This window comes from Canis lupus, chromosome 24 (genome assembly GCF_003254725.2).
Source record: "Canis lupus dingo isolate Sandy chromosome 24, ASM325472v2, whole genome shotgun sequence".
Classification (NCBI taxonomy): Eukaryota; Metazoa; Chordata; class Mammalia; order Carnivora; family Canidae; genus Canis; species Canis lupus.
Genome location: NC_064266.1, coordinates 24575052 through 24593610, shown reverse-complemented (window position 1 = coordinate 24593610; position 18559 = coordinate 24575052). Strand labels below are relative to the sequence as shown.

Here is an 18559-nt window from a genome sequence, read left to right as displayed (position 1 = left end):
TGCTGACGTCATAAAGGAGCCTTTGGTCTCTACGGAACGCCCTGAGGGTGCGTCACAGAGCTAGTGGTGACGTCCCTGGGAGCCATGGCAGTCTCTCATTCTTTCCCATGTTAAAGCAAGCGATGACATCGCACCGCTTCCCAGAAGGCCCCGTCTACGCGCTCGTCGTAAAAGAATATCTATCCCCCTTCCTGCTTAGCTTTTCTCCTCAGCTCATATCACCAACGTGCTGTATATTTGACTTACATATTTCTTCATTACCTGTCACACCCGCCAGAACTTTATGAAGGCAGAGATTTTTGTCTTGCTCACTAGGGTATCCTCCAGGACCTAGATAGGCCTAATGAATGAATGTTAAGAAGGGGCAGGGGGTCGGTCACCTGGGGCAGTTCTAAATAGTTTCTTTTCCTCGAAAACCCTTCAGGACCCTCCTCTTGTCCTAGTCCTCAGGCCAGAGAATTCAGACCTTGGGATCTGTGGTTCCCTCCCCAAGACCCATATTCACCAAGGGTCTGTGGGGTGAGAATTCAGTACCCATCAACAACCATACCCACACTCCCACCAACCATCTGAGGTACTGAAAATGGAATGAGGAATTGCAGAGGGTCACAGCCAAGTCTGGGAACCTCTGGTCTCCCAGACTCCTGCTGTGTAACAGAACAGAAATTCAGGTTCCCAGGCACATTTTGAGATTCTACTTCAGCATTTCCTGAGTGGGTGCAGGAATGTGCATTTTTAACAACCAGGTGTGTGATCCTGATTAAGGACCACACTTTGAAAGGCAGTGCAGTGGGCTTTTGGGTGGCTCAGTGGTTGAGCGTCTGCCTTTGGCTTAGGGTGTGATCCCAGGGTCCTGGGATCAAGTTCTGCATCTAGCTTCCTGCAGGGAGCTTGCTTCTCCCTCTGCCTATGTTTCTCATGAATACATAAATAAATCTTAAAAAACAAAAAAGAATATTAGGTAGAACTGACAGTTTTCAGAGGGGTTAAGGGGAAGTGAGAACTAAAAAAAAAAAAAAAAAAAAAAAGGGGGAAGTGAGAACTTGCCAGGCTGTGTTCCTGCCCAGAAAGGGGAAGTGCCCACATTAGTTTCTGGAGGGGTGGCATCAATACTCTTGCTTGACTAGATGCCACAGAATTCAGAGGTGAAGGGAAGGAAAGACTAAGACACTGCAAGCTAAGAATTCTGGTCCCCCACTCTGCCTTTTTTTTTTTTTTTTGAGATTTTATTTATTTATATGAGATAGACAGTATGAGTGGGATGGGGAGGAGTAGAGGGAGAAGCAGACTCCCCACTGAGCAGGGAGACTGATGTAGGGCCCAATCCCAGGCCCCCAGGATCATGACCTGAGCTGAAGGCAGAGACTCAACAGACTGAGAGATCCAGGCATTCCCTGCCCTTCTTTGGATCTCATTGCCCCTATCTGTCAACTGGAAGATGAAGCCCTCCCCCAACATCTGGGGCCTTGAGGTCTAACCTAGACCTTACTTAAAAATAGAACAACCCGGGATCCCTGGGTGGCGCAGCGGTTTGGCGCCTGCCTTTGGCCCGGGGCACGATCCTGGAGACCCGGGATCGAGTCCCACGTCGGGCTCCCGGTGCATGGAGCCTGCTTCTCCCTCTGCCTGTGTCTCTGCCTCTCTCTCTCTGTGACTATCAAAAAAAAAAAAAAAAAAAAAAATAGAACAACCCATGGGCAGGCCTGGTGGCCCAGCAGTTTAGCTCTGCCTTCAGCCCAGGGCGTGATCCTGGAGACCTGGGACCAAGTCCCACGTCGGGCTCCCTGCATGGAGCCTGCTTCTCCCTCTGCCTGTGTCTCTGCCTCTCTCTCTCTCTCTCTCTCTCTATCTCTCTCTCTCTCTCTCTCTGCCTCTCAGGAATAAATACATAAAATATTTTTAAAAAAATACAACAACCCGAGTCGCCTGGGTGGCTCAGCGGTTGAGCATCTGCCTTCAGCTCAGGGTGTGATCCTGGTCTGAGGATCGAGTCCCACATTGGGCTCCCTGCATGGAACCTGCTTCTCCCTCTGCCTATGTCTCGTCTCTACCTCTAAGTCTCTGTCTCTCATTAATAAATAAATAAAATCTTAAAAAAAAAAGAACAACCCATGCCTGATAATCTGATGTTTTGTAGACCTCAAAGCTTGTTTGAACAGCTAACAGGAAACAGGTAGAACAGGGCTTTCCAACCCCTCTGTTGAATCAGAGAAGCTGAAGCACAAGGAGAGACTATGTCTGGCTCGAGGCCACACAGCAAGACCCAGATCCTCTGAAGGTCTAATCTTATCTCTGCTGCTGCCTGATACATTCCTTGTACACAGCCCAAAATGACACATCATAGGTTCTGGAACACACCCTGCATTCCTTCTCACTGCCTTGATGTCTTCTCTGTTTAACTCCTGTCCTCAAAACCCATTTTATTTAATTAATTTATTTTTTAAGTAAACTCCATACCCAATGTGGGCCTTGAACTCATGACCCTGAGATCAAGAGTCACATGCTCTACTGATGGAGCCAGGCAGGCATCCCCTCAAATCCCATCTTAAACACTCCCTCCTCAGGGGAAGTACCTCTGGCCTCCCTCCTCTTGAGTTCCTGAGTCCTGACCCTTTCCTGCTCTGATGGGAATTGCAGTCTTTCTACACTTTGGTGTTGGAGTCCATGAAGCTACTGGAAGACAGAGAACATGTCTGATTTACCTCTGTGGCTGCATCTCATCCCCTACATGGTGGCATAGCACAAGTCTTACATATAAGAAGTGTCATTAAACAGAGTGATTAAAAAAAACAAAAAAAAACAGAGTGATTAAATGGATGGCCAGGATATGCACTCAACACATAGTTACAATCACACAGGGGTTTAAACTATGGTGTACATTCCTTCATTCAGTAAAAGTACTGCACATCTGTTTAAGGGTTACTAACCTAAGCGAGGAGCTCTATGTCCAGAAAAAATGCACAATTGCTCAATATTTTATAGATGATTTCAAGAATTTTCAGACTACCTGGATCTTATCTATGGTCCCACTAGTAGGACCCCATGTCCCCAGGTTAAGGCCCTCTGGCTCCTGGTTAAGTAAGAAGTGTTCTGAAGGGCAGCCGGGTGGCTCAGCGGTTTAGCGCCACCTTCAGCCCAGGGCCTAATCCTGGAGACGGGGGATTGAGTCCCACATCGGGTTTCCTGCATGGAGCCTGCTACTCCCTCTGCTTCTCTCTCTCTCTCTCTCTCTCATGAATAAATAAATAAAATCTTTTAAAAAAAGTGTTCTGAACACTTGCTACATTCCAGTTAGGGACATACATTCAACCACTCATTAATTCAAAGGTGTTGAGTATCTACAGCATTAATGCCAGGGACTAGGGTATTCATTTATTAATCCATCAATTTATTTAGTCATATTTTGGAGGGTCTACCATGTGCCAGACCCTCAGCTGGGCATCGAGGACAGAGAGATGAATAAGGAGCACCATGAGACTTGTACCTCAAGGCCTCACTGGCTAATGGGGACAGACTAGGGTTCTGACTCTCCCCTTGACTCCACTCCACCTTAACCCAGCTCCCACTTCACAAGGATGCATGCAAGATGGAGGCTAAAGCTGGTGCAGGCAGGGAGGATTGAGCTGACCACAGGGACCTTACCCCTCTTTCTCAGTCCTTTGGCTCCCTCTCCACCCATGACCCCCAGGCTGGTCTGTGTTTGACTAAAGGGCAGGAATTGCTCAACCTGTTGGGTGAGTCCAGTTGAGTCAGAGGTGATTCCCGTGAGCGGGCAGGTGGGCAGGCGGGCAGCCGGGCAGAGGGAGAGCCAGTGGCCCTGGGACAATGGCTCTGACCGTGTGTGTGAGGCGACTGACAGGGCTGCCAGGCACCCATGACCGACAAGTGATGCTCAACTTTCGTGGTGAGGCTTGAAAGGGTGCTCTAAACATTTTTGGAGTTGGGGGGTTGCTCTCATTTCTCCATTCTCTAGGCCCCCAGTCCAGAGCCTAGGCATCTCTCCAGCCCGTCTCCTTCCTCCCCCAGATGAATTCTCTGCCTCTTTCCCTATTCATCTTCTACCTCTCTTTAACAGTGAACCCAGGGGGACTGGACCCTGGGCCATGTATGCGTGTGTGTGTGTGTGTGTGTGTGTGTGTGTGTTTTGTGGGGAGGGCCTGATAAATGAGTAGTTTCAATTCCTTTTTTTTTTTTTCCTAAAGATTTTATTTATTTATTTATTTGACAAAGAGCGTCAGAAAGCACAAGTGGGGGAAGGATGGCAGAGGGAGAGGGAGAAGCATGCTTCCCTCTGAGAAGGGAGCACAATGTGGGGCTCGATCCCAGGACCTTGGGATTATGACCTGAGCTGAAGGCAGATGCTTAACCCACTGAGCCACCCAGACACCCCTTGACTAGTTTCCATTCTGAGCAGGCTTCACCCAGAAAACAAGGAGAATTCACTGTGGTCGAGAAGCAGATATTGATGAGGTGAGTGGGGTTGGGTCCTGGATGGGGAGAAGCTGATCTGTGCCGCATCTAAGTCCCTCTTTAGATGAGTTGGGGGACATATTTCTGGGTTGGGAAACTGTATTCTCAGGAAGGAAGGTCAATCTCAGGCTTGAGAAGCTGGACCCAGTCAGAATCAAGACTGGGGGGGATTAGTTCTTGACTGGTAGTTACCCTCAGATCAGAGTCAACTCTATGTTGGAGGAGAAGCTGGTTCCAGGTTTGGGACAATATTCATAGAGTTAGCTCCACGTTTGGAGGATTGGATCCTGTCTCAGGGCTAGGATGGACTCTGGACTGGGGGGTCAGGGTCAACCCAGCATTGTGTATCACAAGATTCTTCCTACCCCCAGCTGTTCCGTTGGCCACACTATGGGGCTCCACTAGTTGGGGAGTGTCTGTCTGTGCAGGTGGTTAACTGCAGCCGTGTTTTCAGCTCCAGGTAAGTAGCCTGGGGAGCCAAGGATGCAGATGGGACTGGGTGTGGCAGGGAGCCATTCCCCTGGGTCATTCTTCTGCTCCCTGCCACGCCTGCAGGTCTCTGGGGACCCTGGTGATCTCCCTGCAGCAGCTACAGAGTACTGGGCATTTGGTGCTACGGGAGGCCCTAGTGGATGAAAATCTGCGACTGTCCCCAGTGAGTCTCACCAGTTCTCAGCCTGCCACTCCCAAGCCTGAAAGTCCCTCTAGATAGAGAGTTCCATTTTTCAGAAGGAAAAACCCAGATCCAGACAGGAGTGATAACAAGGCCCCCCAACTAGGGCTCCTTTCATTGTAGCCCCTGCTGAAGTTTTACATGGGCCAAGAGCCAGGCTCAGCCCTGAGGACCAGGGGTGTGGCAGTGGGGGAAGATAAAGAGTTCTGTTCTGCTCCCTGGTCCGGTAGGAGACTCAGTTCTCATGAGAGGCAAAGATGAACCTGGCTGGATTTTCCTGGTATTTCATGAAGGGTCATATAACCTGGTGGGAATGGACCTGGGTTCAAATCTCAGATCTACCATTTCCCAGCTGAGAACTTGGACAAGTGATTTAGCTTCACTAAGCTACTTCCTCATTTACATTATGTGGAGTCATAGGAAATATTGAACTTTTCAGTCTGTTGTTTGTTAGCTCTAATTATAAACTGTGCCAGGTGACGAGTGGTGAGCACAACCAGATAAGGATTTGCCCACTTAGAGTTCCATATCTAAAGAAAGAGGCAAACATTAAACAAATTTTCTCATGAATAAATGCAAAATTGTCACTGATGGGTGTTACAAAAGGGGGCTGGAGGGGATCCCTGGATGGCTCAGCGGTTTGGTGCCTGCCTTCGGTCCAGGGCGTGGTCCTGGAGTCCCAGGATCAAGTCCCATGTTGGGCTCCCTGCATGAAACCTCTCCCTCTGCCTGTGTCTCTGTCTCTCTCTGTGTGTCTCTCATGCATAAATAAAATCTTTAAAAAGGGGGAGGGGGCTGGAAAAGTGTATAACAAAAGGATGCAACCTATTTGGTGGTCCTTGAGGAAGTAGTGGTTGAACTTGGAATGGAAGAATGATGGGAGTTAACTAAGTGGGAAGGGAGAATGTTCCAGGCAGAAGAACTGGCATATGCAAAATCCCAGCACTCTGAGAGAGCATAACTGAGATACAGAGCAGGAGTAGACCCCATATAAAACAGGACTAGAAAGGTCAGCAGGGGCCAGACCATGCATAGCTGTGAAGGCCACAGTAATGAATTTCCAAGAGCAATGAGAAAATCCTGGAGTCGTGTTTGGCCCCTTCAGGTGGTAACTTGCACATGCTAAGTTCTTAATGGGTTGTAATTAGTCAATATTATTAATGACCAGAGAGGTATCACCAAGTCCTCACAGATGCAGGCCAGGAGGGTCTCTGTGTATAGATGGAGTAAAAGGCTTTGTCTTTGGATTTCTCTTAGCCCCAGGCAGTTTGAGGGCACACTGTGTGTCTGGTTTCAGATCCAGGTGGAGCTTGACCTGAAGTATCAGCCCCCAGAGGGTGCAACTGGAGCCTGGGCAGAGGAGGATTTTGGAACATCCATCCAGGACAGGTAACCCCCACTCCCACCTCCTGCAATCTAAGCAAAGCCTGATTGTCCCAACCTCAGCAGAAGAGAGAAGTGGAACCTAATTCTTCTCTGGATATCTGCTGGATATGGGGACCCTTGGACCCATGCTGCCCAGTATGGGCAGCTCTGTAGTCATGCATGGCCCCTCATTCCTTTCATTTATCCTCCTTCCTGCTCAGAACTGATCATTCCCAATGTGGGCTTCCAGGAGCTGGAGTAAGTATGTGGGGATGATCTGGGGTTACCAAGTCAGTCTTAGATTAAGAGTCAGTGAAATAGGGTCTGTTCCAGGGCCCGGGGTCAGTATTCAATCAATTCTAGGGTGAGAAGTCAGTCTTAGAATCAGGAGTCAGTTCTGGAATTTTGGATTAGTCTTGGCAATAGTGGGATCAGCCTGAAGGTCAGAGGTCTGTCCTAGGACCAGGAAAGTCAAGGGTGTCCAGGATGGGTGATAGGTCCCTTGAAAGCCTTTCCTGGGATCCCTGGGTGGCGCAGTGGTTTAGCGCCTGCCTTTGGCCCAGGGCGTGATCCTGGAGACCCGGGATCGAATCCCACGTCAGGCTCCCGGTGCATGGAGCCTGCTTCTCCCTCTGCCTGTGTCTCTGCCTCTCTCTCTCTCTCTGTGTGACTATCATAAATAAATTTAAAAAAATTAAAAAAAAGAAAAGAAAAAAAGAAAAGAAAGCCTTTCCTATCAGGCCCGGGGAGGCCCGGCTGGAGCGGCGGGCAGTAGCATTGGGCCACAGGCTAGCTCGAGGCCTAGCTCAGCAGGATGACGAAGACGAGCTGGAGCTGGAGCTGGAGCTGGAGGACGAGCCTGATGTGGAGCTCTCCGGTGTCGTATTCAGCCACCTCAAGAGGTAATTTGTACCCACTGCACTCCTGCTCCCACACCCACCAGAGTGTCAGCCTCACACTCTTATACATGTAGGCCCATGCTCATCCACACTCAAAAGCACACAATCCTAAAGTATGGGTGAGGAGTGGCTATCCTGGGGTGAAGGGTCACTTACTCCTAGACATACACACTGCCACAGTCACACTGGTCCACCTAGAGCTTCTGGAGCCCCCTTAGGGGGTGAAAGCTTGATGAGGGTAAGGAATTTTGTCCCTTTCATTCCCTGCGGTGTCCCAGGACCTAAAATAGGTCTGGCACATAGTAGGAGTTCAACAGATCTCTGTTGAATAAATGAATGGTTTCACGACTCCAAGAATGAGTCAGATTCGGGTGGTATAGTTGAGATGGATGCAAGACAGACTGAAAGGACTCAGAATCCAGAAGTTCACAGAGAGAGGAGATCTAATCCCTAGCACCCAGAAAGAGTGTGTAGCTGGTCGGGGAGAGGAAGTGAGGTAGGAGCTGACCATGTCTTTCCCAGCAGCCGTGCTGGGGGCCTGACTCAAGGGGATACATTCCAGATGTCCAGAGCTCAGGACTTCCAGGTACCGCTCTCCCTCTAGGCCCTAACCCTTGATGAATACCACCTACTCTCCACACACGTGGGTTTCCCCCCCAACTTTGGCAGAGAAGGCTTCCTTTTTTCTTGCTTCTGTGCCCTTAGGTGGGGGTAACAGTGCTGGAGGCCCAGAAGCTGGTAGGAGTCAATATTAACCCGTACGTGGCAGTGCGCATTGGGGAACAGCGTCGAGTGACTGCCACACAGCGTGGGACTAATTGCCCTTTCTACAACGAGGTGTGTGCGACCCGGGAAGAGTGGGACCCGGGATTTACCTCGTCTGCAGAGGGGGCGTGGCCAACGTGCAAGTGAGCCAGTGGCTGAGGCCTGGAGGGGCTGGGGAGGGCAAGGGTGTAAAGAAGCTTCAGGAGGGGAAGGAGGGCGTTCCCTTTGCAAGAGGCAGGGGCCAGCTGGCGTGAACTCTTCACATATACTTTATTTCACCTCTGGTTATCCTACCTCAACCTAGTACTTCTTGTTCGAATTTCACGAGACCCGGCTTCACCTCCAAGACTTGCTCCTGGAGATTACGGTGAGGCGAGGCGGGTAGGGATGAGAGGTGTCTGCCGGAGAAAGGAGGATGCCGAAGCTCCAGAACTAACCCCACCTTCCCCCAGGCTTTCCATTCGCAGACCCTCCCCTTTATGGCCTCCCGGATAGGCACCTTCAGGATGGACTTGGGCATTATCTTCGACCAGCCAGGTACCGAACCCTCCTCTCCTTTAGACTCCTCTGCACTGACAGGGGAAACTGACCCTCTAGGCCCTGATCCCTAGATACTAACTCTGGAGACCAGCCTCTTCCGAAGCCTCCCTACCGAGTTGGGCCTGAGGCCTGGTCAGCGCAGTCCCCCCACCGCCCCGGACGGCTCGCGGGTCTCCCCTGACCTGTGGCTCGCCCCTCCCTCCCCAGATGGCCACTTCTACCAGAAATGGGCTCCGCTGCACGATCCCCGGGACACCCGCGCCGGGACCAAAGGCTTCGTCAAGGTCACTTTGTCTGTGCGGGCACGCGGGGACCTGCCCCCTCCGCTGCCAGCCCCGGGCCCGGGGCACAGTTTGGACATGGAGAGGTGAGCTGGGGTCGGGCGGGGCGCAGAGAGCAGGACCCGGGGAAGCCTCCCGGACGCGACAGGGGGAGCGGCCGAGACAGCCGCGTCCCCGGCCTCAGTGCGCGGCTCCCCTAGGAACCTGCTCCTGCCGCGCGGGGTGCCGGCTCACAGACCGTGGGCGCGGCTGCGCGTGCGCGTGTTCCGCGCGGAGGGGCTGCAGGCGCTGCGCCCCGGGCTGCTGGGGAGTCTGGCCCGCGCCCTGCAGAACCAGCGCGTCCTCATGGACCCCTACGTGCGCGTGTCTTTCCTGGGGCAGCAGGTAAGTCCCTCCCGTCCCCGCTTTGCCGAGGCTCAGGCCCTGGGCCCGCGCTGACCCCGACCCCTCTCCGCCGGCCTCGGCTGCGGCTCTCAGGGCGAGACGTCCGTGCGCGGCCAGACCGCGGCGCCCGAGTGGAACGAGCAGCTGAGTTTCGTGGAGCTCTTCCCGCCGCTGACGCGCGGCCTCCGTCTGCAGCTGAGGGACGACGCACCGCTCGTCGATGTGGCCGTCGCCACGCACGTGCTGGACCTGAGGCAGATCTCACACCCGGGCCGCGCGGGTGAGCCCACCTGGCCGGGGCTTGCTGCCTCCGCGCTCCCCGCCCGCCCTGGGCCCCGCCCTCGGCGACCGCGACTCCGTCCTGCCCTCCCCGCTCGGTTCAGACCGTTCAGGCCGCCCTACCCTGCGCTCCAGCCGGCCCCTCCCTTCGGAGCCTAGACTACGCACCCCGCTCTCGGGTTGCCTCTGTCCACGAAATCCCCAGGACAGCCGCAAGTCAGTAACCACGCCAGCTGTGCCCTCCCTGCGCAATCACGACCCGAAACAAGCCCAGTCACATCGACGGTTCACCCCGACCCTCCAGGGATCACTGTAGCTCCGCCCCAGGCGTGACTCCACCCCCAGGGCTCTGGCTCCGGCCCTCTATAGAGCCTAAGCGCCGTGGGTCCCCAGCGCCTTGGGGAGCAGGACCGGTTTAGAAGTGGCTCTCGCGTCTTGGTCCGTGACCGTGGTCCGCAGCTGTCCCTCTCAGAGCTGCCAAGGCCCAAGCCGATTCCCCGCCCCCTTGGATTTGCAGGAGATAAGGGTGTGCTGCCTAGACTGACCTGGTACCCATCTGCCCCCACGCTCCCCTCTAAAACGCTGTTCTTGACCCCCACAGCGGGGTTTAACCCCACCTTCGGCCCGGCATGGTTGCCTCTCTATGGATCTCCCCCCAGTGGGGGGCTTCGGGATGGTCTTCAAAGTCTCAATGAAGGCTTTGGCCAAGGCAATTGGTTCCGTGGCCGCCTCCTGGTGGCTGTGTCTATGGAAGTGTCGGACGGGAGAGCAGAACCGGAGCCTCCTCAGGCCCCACAGGGGCCGAGATTGTCCCGGCTCATGAGAAAGAAGAAGAAAGCCAGGCGGGACCAGACCCCAATGGGGATCCCACAGCACCTGGATGCCAGCTCCAGTGGTGATGGTCCTGAGATTCCTAGTGCCATGGAGGTGGAGGTGGAGGAGTTGCTGCCTCTGCCAGAGGTGGGGGCTGGGGTTTAGCAAAGCAATAGGGTCACTCTCAGCTCTGGGGTGTTAACTGGCTCATAGGCATTTAACACAGGAGGTGGAGTCTGAATTTTGGGGTGTGGATAAAGAATGCAGTGTGTGTGTATACATGTGCTTTTGTGAATATACATATGTGTAGGGAGGGGGCTGACCAATCAGAATTGGGATACTTGTAGTGACATATATAGGCCTTGGTTGCCGCCTCTTTCAGTGGGCCTTGTGGCCAAGCAAAGTAGGGTTGCAATCTGGGTCGGTGGGGGCTGACTGCAGCCTGACCCTCCTTCCTCAGAATGCCCTGGCACCCTTGCAAGATTTCCTGCTTTTCGGTGTGCTTTTTGAGGCCACCATGATTGACCCTGCCTTGGCCTCCCAGCCTATCAGCTTCGAGATCTCCATTGGTATGTGGCCCAGCTGAATCCCTGAGGGTCATGGGTTTGAGGGTGGTGACTCTTATTCCAGACTCAGGCCCCTGAAAGGGACAGTTGACCCTCAGTAAGGGGTGGGTTCTGAATTTTATTGAGGCTTGAAGGAAGGGTCAGACCCTCAGCCTGGTGGCCCCTGACCCTTGCTGCTCTTGTAGGTTGTGCTGGCCGCCGGGAGGAGCAATTGGGCAGAGGGGCCAGGGCCAGGGAGGGTGCGGAGGGCGTGGCAGGGGAAGAACAGCCTCTGCTGGAGACAGACACAGGAGATGGACCAGGGGATGAGGAGGAGCTAGGGACCCCTGCTCAGCGGCCTGAGCCCATGGATGGCAATGGGTGAGTGCTCCTGGTGGCTGGAAGGAGGGCATTGGGAGATCCCCAGCACCCCAAGACTGCCCCTCGCAACCTCTGTTTTTCTCTGACCGGCACAGGCCATATTTCTGCTTGCCCCTGCGTCACCGCAAGCCATGTGTGCATGTGTGGAGCCGCTGGGAGGATCACACCTGGCGCCTGCAGAGCACTAACTGTGTGCGAAAAGTGGCTGAGAGGCTGGTGAGAGCGAGGCGGGTGCCCACAGGGAGAGGCCAGGACGTAGGGGTGTTGGGAAGACTGTAGCCTTTGAAGAGAGCTCTGGAGCAAGGCTAATAAGTAGAGCTCCTGGGAGCCAGAGAGCACAGCTCTGGGTGAACTGAGGCCAGAAATTGTGGGAAGACAGGGCTTTAGAAGTGTTATACCCAGGAAGGGGTCAGATGAAAGACATGAATAGAGCTACTGGGGGTCCAGCGCCACAGGTGTGGAGCCAGTAGAGAGCTAGGAAAAAGGAACCACGAAATGGGTGAAACTAAAGATGCCCTGGGCCCAGAGGTGTGGCCCTGAATGGATGAGGCTCTGGGTGAGGGTGTCATCTAAAAGAGGTGGGAGTCTGGGACCCTTGTGACCTGACCCTCAGGCCCTGTTGCACAGGACCAGGGGCTGCAGGAGGTTGAGACTCTGCAGTGCAGGCCCGGGCCTGGCACCTGCACACGGCTCAAGCAGGCACTGGAAGAGCTGGTGGCAGGGAGCAGGTGAGCTGGGAGCCTTTGCCTCACTGCTACAGGTCATCACGGGAAACTCCAGGGTGAGGGAGGCTCACAGTGGCTGTTTGGAGCCAAGGGTGACTGAAGCTTGTTTGCTCAGCACTTTTACAGAAGAATGAGGAGGAGATGATTGTATCAAGGGAGCTTGATGGAAATTATTGGAGGTTAGGCCACTCCCCTCCAGTAAGCTGCCTTTCTTGCTCTCCTAGAGACTGAAACTCCCTTACCCACCCTCCCCTCAAATCTCCCTTGCTCCTTTCTGCCAGATTTGTTCCAGATACTGACTTTCCCTCCTACTTCATGGAGAAAATAGAAACCTTGCCTTCCTCCATCCAATCTATCACCCTACCAGGTTCTGTATCCATCTGCTCAACTTCCCTCCTGCTACAGTGGAGGGAGGGTTCTGGTCCCATAGCCATGGCTGTGATCTTGATTTCATCTCTCACCAACTGGAGGAATTAGCTCTGCAGTTGTCTACTTTCTGTCCTGCAGCATCAACTGGTCCCTAGTTACCAGGTCATTATTGTAACCATATATACTTGTTCTAGTGACTCCCATCTTCAACCTTCACTGCCTTGAATTCTATAACCTGCTCCAGGTACTTCAGTGTTTTCCTGATCCTATTCTCAAAAGATTTATCAATCCATTTATTCAATAAATATTTATGGCACATACCATGCCAGATACTGCTTTAAGTGCAGAAATAACAGTGAAAAAATCATTCTTGCCCACAAAAAAGTCCTGAAATTTATATTCTGGTGAGAGATAGAGTGGGAGTTGGATGGAAACAGATAGGAAACATGTAAACATCAAGGAAGAAATATAAGAATTATAAGGATAATATTAGGGAGAAAATAATCTAGGAAATATTAGAGAGAGGTGTTGTAATTTTAGAAAGGGTGGCAAGGAGAGGCCACTATGAAGTTGACATGAAGAAGCTCAAGGAGCAAGCTGCATCTGTAAGGGCATTCCAGGCAAAAGGGACAGCATGTGCAAAGGCACTGTGGTGAAACATGCCTGGTGTGTTTGAGGAGGGGAAGGGAACCAGTGTAACTGCAGCAGAATGAGCAAAGTAGATGAGTCTGCAGGGTATGGGGGAGGGGGGAAGATGATGGTGGGGAAAGGCATGTGGAAGCCTCATTGGCCATTGTAATGACCTTGGCTTCTTCTCTGATTTAGATGAAGAGCCTCTGAAGGTTTTGAAAAGAGAAGGAATATGCTCTAACTTATCCTTTTTTTTTTTTTTAACTTATCCTTAAAAAGGGATCGGTGGTGGAAGGATGATATAAGAGAAGAAACAAAGAGATTACTAAAGAGGGCTTGTAATAATCCAGGGGACCAATTATGATTAATTGAATCTAGGGTGGTCACAGTGGACATAGACATGAATGGATTCAAGAGCAATTTGGACTTTGGAGGTGACACCTTAGGACTTGTGAATGGAAAGAACAGGGGATGAGGAAAATGTTTGAAGAAGAGTCATGAATGACTCTCAAGATTTGGCTTGCACAACTGTGTAGATGATGTTATTTACTGAGCAATGGAAAACAAGAAAGGGAGAAGGTCTGATGGGAGCTAAGGGAATATAAGAAACTCATTTTGGGGTATGTTAACTTTGAGGTTTCTGTTAGACTTACAAGTGGACATGTCTGCAAGGTAGTTAGCTATAGGAGTTGAGTTCTGGGGAGACTTCTAGACTGGAAATGAAAAATTTTGAACTGTCAATACGTAGATGAAACTGGATAACATTATCTAGGAAGCAGAGAAAAGAGAAATCTGAGGACCTGGAGATGTCCAGCATGCAGAGGTAGGGTGAGAGGAGGACTCAGACAAGAGCCTGCTTGTAAGTGGTCACTTTTCTGCTCTCATCTTTCAACCTCTCAATGTCAGTAGATACAGTTGATCCCACTGTCCTCTTCAAAGGCTCTGCTCTTGGCTTCCATGCCCCTGGTTTTCCTTCAGCTTCCCTTGCCATTCCTCCTCTTTTGCTGGCTCCCTCTCTCTTCTTGACTTGTACATATTGCAGATGTTCTTATGATTATGTCCTAGGGCTTCACTGTAAAGCTCTTTTCTCTGCCTATGTTCTCTACGTCTCCGAAAGAGTAACCACCTTTTTTTTTTTTTAGAGTAACCACCTTTAATCCAATTTCATTCCTTACTTGATTTTCTATACAATGCAATTAAATTGTTTCTATTTTCACTTTACTAAAATTATTTTATTATTGAAATTATTCTTTGGCAGGGAAATTTTTTTTTAATTTTTATTTATTTATGATAGTCACAGAGAGAGAGAGAGAGAGAGAGGCAGAGACATAGGCAGAGGGAGAAGCAGGCTCCATGCACCGGGAGCCTGATGTGGGATTCGATCCTGGGTCTCCAGGATCGCGCCCTGGGCCAAAGGCAGGCGCCAAACCGCTGCGCCACCCAGGGATCCCTTGGCAGGGAAATTTCAATGAAAGATTTATCTGTGTCACATTTCACTATTTTTTAGCTTTGGCCAGTGTGTTTTTCTTTGTGTGGCTATTATTTCTATCAGATCCAATTTCCCCGAATCAAATCCTGTGGATCTAAACTTCATCAAGAAGATTTTTTTTAAAGGTTTTATTTAAAATAAAATAAAATAAAATAAAATAAAGGTTTTATTTATTTATCCATGAGAGACAGAGAGAGAGGCAGAGACATAGGCAGAGGGAGAATCAGGCTCCCTGTAGGGAGCCCAATGTGGGACTCGATCCCAGGACCCTGGGATCATGACCTGAGCCAAAGGCAGACACTCAACCACTGAGCCACCCAGATGCCCCTATCAAGGTTTGATTCAGTTTTAATTTATGTTAATAAATTAAATAAATAAATTTGCCTGCTGGGGCAAAAATAATATTTTGACCAATAGAAGTCTTGGAGCAAAGAGTATTAGTAAGCTAAAAGCGTAAGCCCTGGGAGCAGTGTTGGGTGAAAAATCATTGGAGTCATTTATTTTACATATTTTTGAAAATTTCCATAATAAAGACTTAAGAAATCATTGCAGGTCATAAAGGGCCCAAATATTATGTCTCAAAAATCATTTGGGGCACCTGGGTGGCTCAGTTTGTTAAGTGTCTACCTTTGGCTCAGGTCATGATCTCGGGGTCCTGGGATCGAGCTGCAAGTCAGTCTCCCTGCTCAGTGGGAAGTCTGCTTCTCCCTCTCCCTCTGACCCTCCCCTCTATTGTGTTTTCTCTTCCTTTTTTTTTTTTTTGTGTGTGTGTGTGTGTGTTTTCTCTTCCTCTCTCAAATAAATAAAGGAAATCTTTTTAAAAAATCATTTTACATTACCTAGCAAATATTTTTTCAGCATCCATTGGGTGCCAGGGCCTGAGAGTACAGTGGTAATCAGAATGATGTCCCTGCCCTAGGGACTTTCTATTACTTTTTATTTGGAGAGACTGATAAAGCAGAATATGAGGATAGAGAAAGTGGCAAGGGCTCATTAGAAGGGATGACTAGAGTAGGTCTGAGAGGAGGTAACACTTGAGGAGAGGCCTGAATGAAGAAGGTAAGTGAACCATGCAAAGATGGAGCAGCCAAACATTGTAGCAAAGGGAGCAGCTAATGCAAAGGCCTTTAGGTGGTGATGGGTTGAGTGTATTCATGGAGGAGCAGAATGGCCAGTGTAACTTATTGGGTTGTACATTAGGGGAGAGTAATATTTGATGAGGACATGGAGATTAAGGGAGCCTGATTATGCAGGGCCTTTAAAATTTTTTTATCTATCTATCTATCTATCTATCATCTATCTATCTATCATCATCATCATCTATTTATTCATTGAGAGAGAGAGCAAGAGGGGGAGCAACAGAGGGAAAGGGAGAAGCAGGCTCCCTGCTGAGCAGAGAGCCTGACAAAGTGGGATGACCCAAGCTGAAGGCAGATGCACAGCTGACTGAGCCACCCAGGTGCCCCTGTTTAGGGCCTTTTTAAGAATTCTGTTGTTTACTCTGAGATGAGAAACCTCTGGAAAGGAGTAAAATAGTCTGGAAAAGTGTTGAAAGCACCACTCTGGTTGCTGTATTAAGAATATTTGGAGCAGGAGGGGGAAAAGAGTAACATAGCGAGAGCAGCTGGGAGGTTGTTGCAGGAGTCCTAGGTGAGAAATGATGGTGACTTGGACTGGGCCGGTGCTGGGAGACAAGAAACGTGGCCTGATGCTGAACATATTTTGAAGGTAGAGCCTAAATTATATGCCAATGGATTGATGTGGAATGCGAGTGAAAGAGAAAGCAGTGAAGGGTTTCACTGAGGTTTTGAAGTAAAGCAGGTTTTTGGAGGGATGGGGTGAGGGTGAGGTTAATTGGAAATTGTACACTTTGAGCTACTGCTAGTCAATTTTGGGACTGTCAGACACAGCCCTTCTTTTTTTTTTTTTTTTTTTTTTTTTAATTTTTTTATTTATTTATGATAGTCACAGAGAGAGAAAGAGAGAGAGGCAGAGACATAGGCAGAGGGAGAAGCAGGCTCCATGCACCGGAAGCCCGATGTGGGATTCGATCCCGGGTCTCCAGGATCGCGCCCTGGGCCAAAGGCAGGCGCCAAACCGCTGCGCCACCCAGGGATCCCAGACACAGCCCTTCTGAGCCTTTAGTGTGCACTGGAATCCCCCAGGGTATAAGCACACAGGTTCTAGGGCAGGTCTAGGGTGGGGCTGATGCTGTATTTCTAACTTGGTGGTACTAATGCTATTAGTCCTGGGCCACCTTTGAGTAGCCAGGCAGTAGATAGTTACATGTTAGTGCATCCTGGGACTTCAAGGTGAGGCTGGCCTCTGAATTTGGGAGTGGTCCACATACAGAAGTCATAGTTGGCTTAGGAAAGGTGCCTCTTTGAGAACATGACAGAGAAGGGCTGTGAGGAAGTCTGAGTGTGGGAGGTCTGCTCTGAGGGAGGTGGCCCCTAAGGGTCAGTGTTCCTTCCTTTGACTCCCACCTGACATACCTGCCCTTGCTCTCCGTAGACAGTTTTGCCACATTGCCGAGCGCAGGACAATGACCCGGCCCAATGCCCTGGATCGATGTCGAGGGAAACTGCTGGTGCATAGCCTGGTATGGTCCAGGGAAGGGGGACCAGGGACACTTAGCTGGGGCCCTCCACTTATGTTTTCTTCCTGCCCTTCTAGAACCTGTTGGCAAAGCAAGGACTGCGGCTTCTACGGGGTATTAGACAGGGCAATGTGCAAAAGAAGGTGGCACTGGCCAAGAAGCTCTTGGCAAAACTGTGCTTTCTGGCCCAGGAGGTAACACCTGCCCACCCATTTCCCTACCCTGAATGTCCTGATAGTGATGGCTGCATAACAATGATTGATGTAGAATAATGTACAACTGAACTATACCCTTAAGAATGGTTGCAATGGTAAATTTTATGCTATCTATATTTTACCACAATTTTAAAAAACAGGAAAAAAAAGTCAGATTGGACTTTGAGGTTGCCTGTGAGGTATCCAGGGGAGAAATGTCTAGGAGGCAGGTGGCCACATGGATCTGGGGTTTACGGGTACGTGTCAGGGCTAAGATCGGGATTTTGTCCATCTGTCCAGGGGGAGTTGTGGAAGCAGGTGGTCTCAGCTCTATCCGTGACCCAGTTCTCTGTCCACAGCCCCAGCCACCCCTCCCGGATGTGCTAGTCTGGATGCTCAGTGGGCAGCGCCGTGTGGCCTGGGCCCGGATCCCTGCCCAGGATGTGCTGTTCTCTGTGGTTGAAGAGGAACGGGGCCGGGACTGTGGGAAGATCCAGAGTCTGCTGCTCACGGTGAGGGGGTGTGGGTTGCTGGAGACTGGAGTGGAATGAGGCTCTGAGGGCGGGGGTGAGGGGCACACGGTGGAGGCCTGTGGTTTCCAACAGGGGGCTCCCAAACTCTTTTTTTAATGAAAAAAACTTTAAATATTTTTATTTAAAATTTTTTTTCAACTAGAATTTTTTTAAGTTAAAAACAGGTTTTAATTTTTACATTTTAAAATTATTTTTAAAGTATCATTTAAAAAAGTACACCTGGACTCTTTTCAGCTATCTCAAAAGCCAAAAGACATCATGCCTTTACCTAGACCCACTTTGATGTGAGATAAACACCAAGTTTTGTCACCTCTGGGCCTTCACTGGCCCCTTTGCTGACTAGGCTCTGACAGACCAGCAGGTGGTAAAGATACGGAGTGACTAGTCAGTTCCTTATAAGTACAGCTGATTTGGGGGCAAAATGTTTCTGATTGAAGTGTCCCTGAAATAGACACCAAAGGGGTCCCTAGTGCTGAGAAGCTGTGACTGATGGGGTAAGGGACTGGGAATCTAAATGTGTTGGGGCTGAGGGGGCAGAGGAGGTAAGTGTGGGGTGTGGGACACAGCTTGGGGGTGTGGGAATTTGTATAGGAAATGACAGTGTTGGGGCAGAAGGGCTAAGGAA

General features: G+C 50.5%; 1 protein-coding gene across 1 annotated transcript in view; it reads left to right on the top strand.

The window, feature by feature from the left end:
- The first annotated feature begins 3825 nt into the window (after window positions 1-3825).
- The window catches only part of LOC112673872 (fer-1-like protein 4), a 34099-nt gene continuing 19365 nt past the window's right edge, over window positions 3826-18559 (top strand). The window contains exons 1-23 of the mRNA XM_049100782.1: window positions 3826-3904; window positions 4415-4470; window positions 4842-4930; window positions 5026-5125; window positions 6441-6532; window positions 6666-6670; window positions 6730-6766; window positions 7249-7410; window positions 7933-7993; window positions 8113-8244; window positions 8477-8539; window positions 8625-8709; window positions 8920-9079; window positions 9194-9377; window positions 9471-9657; window positions 10258-10616; window positions 10930-11038; window positions 11221-11395; window positions 11491-11611; window positions 12023-12123; window positions 17123-17210; window positions 17285-17401; window positions 17761-17913. Coding sequence (XP_048956739.1) covers window positions 3826-3904; window positions 4415-4470; window positions 4842-4930; window positions 5026-5125; window positions 6441-6532; window positions 6666-6670; window positions 6730-6766; window positions 7249-7410; window positions 7933-7993; window positions 8113-8244; window positions 8477-8539; window positions 8625-8709; window positions 8920-9079; window positions 9194-9377; window positions 9471-9657; window positions 10258-10616; window positions 10930-11038; window positions 11221-11395; window positions 11491-11611; window positions 12023-12123; window positions 17123-17210; window positions 17285-17401; window positions 17761-17913 — 2715 coding nt within the window. The remainder of the gene's footprint in view (window positions 3905-4414; window positions 4471-4841; window positions 4931-5025; window positions 5126-6440; window positions 6533-6665; window positions 6671-6729; window positions 6767-7248; window positions 7411-7932; window positions 7994-8112; window positions 8245-8476; window positions 8540-8624; window positions 8710-8919; window positions 9080-9193; window positions 9378-9470; window positions 9658-10257; window positions 10617-10929; window positions 11039-11220; window positions 11396-11490; window positions 11612-12022; window positions 12124-17122; window positions 17211-17284; window positions 17402-17760; window positions 17914-18559) is intronic.